The sequence below is a fragment of the Cannabis sativa genome, chromosome 3, assembly GCF_029168945.1.
Source record: "Cannabis sativa cultivar Pink pepper isolate KNU-18-1 chromosome 3, ASM2916894v1, whole genome shotgun sequence".
NCBI classification, from domain to species: domain Eukaryota; kingdom Viridiplantae; phylum Streptophyta; class Magnoliopsida; order Rosales; family Cannabaceae; genus Cannabis; species Cannabis sativa.
The window spans coordinates 3,677,042-3,684,926 of record NC_083603.1 but is presented as its reverse complement, the minus strand read 5'-3'; the positions used below and the strand labels follow the sequence as shown (position 1 = coordinate 3,684,926).

Genomic DNA, 7,885 nt, shown 5'->3' with positions numbered 1-7,885 from the left:
TAATTTGTACTATTTTAGAAAATACAGGATCTATTTTGTCATTTAACAAAATAAAGGGTCTGATTAGTAACTTTTACAAAATATAGGGTTTAAAATGGTATTTATTTTAATTTTGATATGTACTAAGTTGTGTCCTTACAATTTTTATGCTGTTAAAATTTTTTCCCAAACTATTAAGATTGTTAGATTTAAGAACTTTTATCCAATTCTACTCAATTTTACTAATGCAATGATTGTTCATGTACTAATTACATTGTGTCTCCTGAACTTTAATATGTACTAACTCGTTACCTCCAAATTTTAATATTTACCAAATCATGCTCATGAACTTTCATCTATGTTAGGATTCTAATATAAAATTAGATAAAAAATTCTTGAATCCAACGATCTCAATAGTTTAGAGGGAATTTAATTTTTAGGACTTGAGTTCAGAAGACATAATCTAGTACATGTGAAAATTTAGGCGGCAAAATTCAACTCAGGATTAGTCTTAATTTTCATACTAAACATGCGAATTTATTTTTTATTTTCTTACATTTTCCTTACATTTTTTTCCTACTTAAAACCCTACTTTCAATATCGTAAGGTTAGAGTCTTAATTTATTTTTTTTGGAAATAAAATCCTAATAAGGTTGCCCACCATTGACCTTAATTAAAAATTTCCAAATGAAGCAAAAGGGTTTACCAAAGTTTAAACATTAATATCTCTTTTGATCATATAATATAAAAATATAATAATACTAATAAATTACATATATGTACATTATTATAAAGTATATACATACTACTATTGCTACAACTGCATTTTGAGGTAGATAACCATATATATGTGTTCCATAGTATATGTATATATCTAGCTATATTAATATAGCTACCTTTTAAGAGATAAGAATATTCTCTAGAATAACTTGGAAAAGTGTTGAAAGAGTGTCTTATAATTTTTAATAAATATTAATTTTTTTTTTTTTATAATTTCAAAATTGATGACGTCACTCTAGTAGTATTGTGAAAAAAGAGTGTTTTCTTCTTGTAAACAAAAATAGTATTTACTACATTAAATACATACATTGAAAAAGATATAACATATTTAAAAAAATAAATTAAAAAAAAAAAACAAAGCAATATTCTCTTTCCCAAAAAATATAGAAAAGTAAGAGTCATTGATTAATTAATGCACAAACAACAAAATGGTAATATGAACATAATTTTAATTTTATTATTTTTTTTAAAAAAAATATATTTTGTCATGAAAAAGTTGATTATTATATATTGTTGTCGTATTATTATTATATTAAGGGTATAGTCTAAATTTCTGTAAAAGTAGTTTTTTAGCATTAAACGAGGAAAAGAAACACCAATTAACTAACGATTACTTCGATGTAAGATCCAAGGTACGTATTATATAAATATTGAGTAATGAATATTAATAATTTCAAAATTAACCTAGCTTAGCTATATATAGGAGAGGTATATATATAGCTCCAAAGTTTAAGGCATGCATGCATCATGAAAGATATACATAAATCCCCTACCTACTCTTTTAGCTATAGATCTCCTTGACATATGTGTCATATATAGGGATGCACATTTTTCCGATAGACATGATCCTGTGGTCGGGGATTCGTCTTTAATAGGGCAGGGCTTCTCTGTCTAAATGAGAAACGAAACAGGGACGAGAATTACACTCCCGACCACGACAGAAACTAGTTTGGTATTTTATTGTATATTTTTAATAATATTTTGTAATTTATAATGTATGTTTGTATTTTTTTTTTAAGTATATTAGTATTCTTTTTGTGAATTTAAAGTTGTGTTTTGGATAATAATTAATTTATTGAATAATAATTAATGTGTAATATTGTAATTTTTATGTAGTTTAGTATTTTTATATATTGAAATTTTTATTGTAAACTTTATTTTTTTATTAGGGATTCCCTGCCCCGACCCCGTCCCCATTAGGGGATTTCCTGTCCTATCCCCGATGGAAACTAAGTGGGGATGGGGACGGGGGCGCACTCCCTGCCAATTTCTCGCCCCATGTGCATACCTAATTATATATATCTATAAATATATGTATTTTAAAATAATGATTAAAATAATAATAGAGTATACCGCTCATTAATTAATTATATAGCATTGCTATTAAATTTTAGTGATGTACAACACTTTTTATAGATGACGCTGCGATACATTAGTATAATATCGAAAAAAGTGTTAGATACTATGCCTTTTAAAGTGGGTATACCAATAATACTTAATTTCATCACTTAATTATGAGCATTATTATGGTACACTAAAGTATCTATCACTTTTACGATATATCATCTTATAATTAATTAGCGATTATCTATAATATTTATTAAACTAAGGTAAGTGAAGATGACTAGTTTCGTTCACTCTTGTAGTATAGATTTGCAATTAAGTATATATTCCCAGCTCTCATACCATTGTTAGGGACTAGTATTTTATTTTGGTGTCGTATCACTAATTAATATAATTAAGTATCATTTTTTAAATAATTTATAATAAAATAATAAATTTTAAAAAATATTGTTAACTAATTGTATAAGGTGCGACTTTTAGGTAGTGCCGACAAAATGGGTCAGATACGATAACACGACTCAAAATCTACACGAGAGTTAGAGGGTTTTGGATTTGCTTTAAATGGGTTCAGGTCGTGTTCAGTTTGACTCGATCATCTAACCCATTTAATAAATATATATGTTGTGTTTGAGTTGATACTGCTAACACGAAAGTGACCCGTTAATAACTTATTTAAAGTTATTTTAGTATTTTAACAAGTCATAAATGAATCATAAACGTGTTGAATATGTCATAAACGTTTTATTAATTGATATGTTTAAGTAAAATATATTTATAAATGGATTAAACTAGTTGTGTCGTGTCAACCCGTGAACCCCTATCACTGATGCCCAAGCTCAAATATATTATCAATCTTTATAATTAGAAGTAAACTTGTCTTCTTATAAATTTGCTTTTACCTTAACAAATTATCATTTATGCAATTAATAGTACTTATTGATTGGTTATTAAACTTGTTTAATTTGAAGCCTTAAAATATACATTAAACAAACATAAATTACATTATAGACTATAAATTATTAATTAATTGGTCATGTACATAGGTTAATCTTTGGGACAATTTGGATCTTGGCTCCAATATATTGAAAAACACACTGTTTATTAATAAACGACATCGTTTTTGGGATGTTGGTTTTTATGGATAATTTTCTATTTATGATTTATTAATTAATAATTAAAATTCTCATCTCCAACACCAACAGTACACACTGTCTCCCAAGGGTTAATTGAATGGACTGTGGCCTTATCACATGTCATATATATATATACATATATAAATTTATATATAAATATATATATATATAACTAAACAACAAAATATCTCTCTAAACAAAATTGTTAGTCACTTCAACATCAACAACATCTTTCAACATAAATATATATTAATTATTATAAATTCCCAGCATTGTCCAGATTCCTTATATCAACATCAAACACTCACATCTCATATTCCATTTTTGAATATCTATCTCTTTAAAATAACACACCAACCAAAGTATAGTTATTAATATTTGGGATTATTACTTAAATAAGGCATATATATATGTATACATATATACCTTGTAATATGCCCTAAAGAATTAATACATTAATATATATATTAACCAAAAGCTTGGTCCAAAATGCATTTTTAGGCAAAACCCTAGCTATATCCATCGTTTTCATTTATATTATTACCATAGCTATATATATATATACAGATACAGAATGTGTCCTTTAGCTTATTACAACCGTTAGATTAATAATTAAGTTGATCAAAAAAATCACAGTACATAACGAATTGTGTTTTATTTTCGTATGTTTTTTTTTCTCTTTTTACAAAATTTGATAAAAAAATCCATTTTTCTTCATCCTTTCACAAAAAAAAAAAAGTTAATTAATTAATAATGTCCTAATAAAATAAAAATACTCATTGGTTATCTCTTAATTAATATATATATATATTTTTTAATTTTTTTGATTGTTTAGCTTTGATTTTTATTTATGAGATCTTATTTTTTTGTAACTATAATTTTATTAATAGATGATTTCATCTTATATTTATGATATATATATATATATATATATTAAAATTTGTTAAAAAGAATAAAAATAAATAAAAAAAGTCTTCATGATTTCCCAACAAAATACATACACATAAGTGTTTTTTGTTTGTGGTGATATATATAAATACACTATATATAACTAGCTAACTACTACTACTACACTTGTAGTGTCATAATCATTAATATATCATTGCTTTAATGGAAGAAACTCAATGAACTGGCAAGTAGTGGTATTAGTAGTAGTGACACTTGTCGCGATACCATTGGCCGAAACATCATTCTCTTTCTCAGTGTTGTAATAATTGCCACTTCTAAGTGGAAACAGCTCTAGGGTTTGAGACTCCTCCTCATCCTCATGATCCTCATCCTCTTCTTCCTCATGATAATTTTCATCTCTATACGGTGTCGTTTTGAAAATATCAATATTATTGTTCTTATTATTATAATTATAATTAAGGAGACTTTGTCTTTGTCCCATTGTTGATGTTGTAGTAAGTAACAATGAGGTGGCTGCAGTAGTGGTAATATTAGGGTTAGGGTTAGGGTTAGGGTTGTTGTTGGTGGTGGTGATGACGTGGCAAGTAGTGGGAAGAAGAGGAAGACAAGACAACTGCATTGTCTGCCACGTGGCATTCCTTTCTGTAATAAAGTTTCTTCTATGCTGTTGTTGTTGTTGTTGTTGTAATTCTCCTTGGTTGAATTGATGATGATGATGATCATGATGATGATGAGTCCATTGATCAGATTCTCCTGTTGCTTTTCCTGACCTTTCTATTGAAACATTACATTCCTGTTTATTTGTAATGTTTTTTGTTATTCTTACTATAGACATGCAAAAATATATATATATATAAATAAAAAAAGTACTTAAAAAATAGAGGGCAATCCATAACTTTCTTTTTTCTTTTATTCTATAATATATTAAATATTTTTAATTTAAAATACGTGAATGGTTAACAATTAATACAAAAAATTTTACTTTTAATTCACAATAAAACTTGTGATTTTTAGTAAAAATATTGTAACTAATTATAAATAATAATTCTTATATTGTGGTTAAAAAATTTATAATTAAAAGTATTAGTCACAAAAATCACTAAAAGTCATCTTAATCACAAAAAAAAAATATAAATTATCACTAAAAATATTTTCTTTTTGTAGTGAATATATTATTTTTTTTTAATTAAAATAACAACTAGACCTGGAACAAGGTAACAACAATATTACTAGTGATATTCAAAATTAATGGTCTTTTGGCAATATTACAAGGTATCACTAGTATAATTTATTTTTGGATTTTAAATTAAATTAACAATATAAAAAATTCTATATGTAAGCATCTAAATAACGCGACACATATCAATATGCATTCATTAATTATAATATTATTTAAAATCAAACAAAGTAACATTAATTAAAAACAATTGATTACATAGATGGTAAAATAATAAAGTGTATTAGACATTTTAAGATTCCAAATAAGGACAACTTTTATGGTATGTATGGTGTGAACTTATCAAATGAAAGAGAAAAGGGTTAAAATTGTCCTTTGGGTAAAAAAGAGTAGTACTGGTGCATGGCCTATATATATATATAGTTGAATATATATATATATATATATATTGGTTGTTGGTGCATGAATGATTGGCCTAAACGACATGAAATGTGTATAGCACAACACCCAAAACGACCCTAATCAGCTAAGTTTCATAACAGCAGCCCCGACAGAAAGGATGGACTGCAGCTTTTACACTTTCCCTTTTCATTTCCCAACACACAAACTATACATACATACATATATATATATACATACATAAACACACTTTTAACTATAACTAACCCCAAACAGTTTCATAATTAACATTTCATAATATATTAATCATAATAAAGAGAGAGATCGAGATAAAAAAATTACCTCTAAAAGAGTATTAGTACTAGTACTAGTGGGTACCCAGTTCTTTGTCTTATTATTATTGTTACTTCCTTCTGTGTATAAATAATAATAAAAAAAAATAAGATTACAATATTTTCAACAAATTAAATCCCATATTTTTTTTTTGGTATGAAATTTTAAAATAAAATAAAAAAAATTAAAATAATAATTAGTACCTAATAATGTCATTTCTTCCTGATGATTTTGATTATCATTATCAGGAGATAATGATGAAGACGAAGATGACTCCATAATTTGACGGCGTCTCTTCTGTCTCTCTCTAGCTTTATGATTTTGAAACCAATAGAAAACATTTTTTCCTTCAATTTTCCCATACCGTCGAAGTTGAGCCGTAATGTGTTGAATTTGCTCGGCCGACGGGGTTCTAGTCCCGCGCCTATAAAGCTCCTCGAGAGCTCGTAGTTGTTCGGGTGTAGGGTTCCACCGCGAACTCACTACAACTTGTTGACCAATGTTCAACTCTTTCTTACTCATCATCATCATCATATTCTGATGATGATGGTAATCAGTACTCGTGTTCGTGTTCGTGTTAGACACTGCATAAAAATAATTACTATAAATTAGATTTTTTTTCGATACTGTAAATTACTCGAGAATATAACAGAAAAGACGTACCGAGTTGATGATATTGTTGAGTGGTTTGGAAATTGTTGTTAATATTGTTATTAGGGTTTGTTGGTTGTTGTTGTTGTTGTTGTTGTTGTTGTTGATGAAGTGGTCTTGGAATTAGAGGACGAAGTTTTCTAGCTGTGGTAATGTTGAATGAATCTTTAAGCTCTCCTCCACCATGATGATGATGATCATTATAACCCATCATCCACATTTTTATATAGCTATGTGTATATGTATATGTGTGGATTTTTGAAAGGTGGGGTTTGGAGAAAGAGTTGGTTGTTGTTGTTGTTGTTGGAAAGAGAGAAAAGATATGTGAAAAAGATGAGTAGTGTTGGTTTTTAAAAACATGGGAACGAAAAACACTTATATATATATATATATATATGAGGTTGACTAGCTAAATTCTAAAGGAAGAGAGAGAGAGAGTAGAGAGAGAAAAAGGAAGAGAGAGAGAGAAAAGGGAGGGAAGCGTGGAATTCTGGGAGGTTATTGGGAGTAGGGAATGAAAAACGACGTGACGATGATGAGAGCCTTATCATAACATAACATAACATAACACTTTCATCTCATCTCATCTCTCTTATTTATTGTTCTCCTCTTGTCTCGTGCTTTTCACACTTATTCTAAATCCGAACTGCCCCTACTTACCTATATATATATTTTTATATATATGAATATATATAGTTTTGGTGTTTAGTACTTTCTCGATATGTTTTATTGTGATTGTTTAGCGATACTTTTTAAAAGTTATTATATTAAATTATATGAGACATAATACTTAATTGAACCAATAGCAATATTAACATAGAATAATTAGCTTTTTTAGTCCCTGTACTTATGACACTATACTATGATGCCCCTTAATTTATAAGTGTAGTTAAAAATACCCCCTAAAATATATCAGTTGGAATAGTATAATCCTTCTATCTAATTTTGTTAAAATTGACTAAAGTTGACTGTTAAATTAATAATGTGGCATTATACATAGATAGTAGTTGAAAAATTATATACTATTAGGAAAATAAATTACAAGTCATAAAAATTACAATCACAGGAAAAAAAAATGAAAAATAACATCCCAAAAAATAGAATATCATTACCTTAATTTTCCAAAAATCTCATGTTCTTTCTAGTGATATCCATCTCTTCAAATACTGTAGAATCCTAA

At 27.3% G+C, this 7,885-nt stretch overlaps 1 protein-coding gene across 1 annotated transcript; it reads right to left on the bottom strand.

Annotated features, from left to right (window-relative positions):
* Window positions 1-4,190: 4,190 nt before the first annotated feature.
* LOC133036332 (WUSCHEL-related homeobox 1) lies at window positions 4,191-7,137 on the bottom strand. Its single transcript, XM_061112956.1, has 4 exons — window positions 6,718-7,137; window positions 6,258-6,638; window positions 6,064-6,134; window positions 4,191-4,938 (listed from the first exon to the last, which is right to left on the bottom strand). The coding sequence occupies exons 1-4, from the start codon at window positions 6,923-6,925 to the stop codon at window positions 4,336-4,338; spliced, it is 1,263 nt and encodes a 420-aa protein (XP_060968939.1). The 5' UTR covers window positions 6,926-7,137; the 3' UTR covers window positions 4,191-4,335.
* Window positions 7,138-7,885: the final 748 nt, after the last annotated feature.

Coding starts and splice junctions, on each gene's coding strand:
- LOC133036332 (XM_061112956.1), bottom strand. CDS start 6,925: ATGTGGATGATGGGTTATAATGATCATCATCATCATGGTGGAGGAGAG. Junction 6,639..6,717: donor TCAACAATATCATCAACTCG/GTACGTCTTTTC, acceptor ATTTTTATGCAG/TGTCTAACACGAACACGAAC. Junction 6,135..6,257: donor GGAAGAAATGACATTATTAG/GTACTAATTATT, acceptor ATTTATACACAG/AAGGAAGTAACAATAATAAT.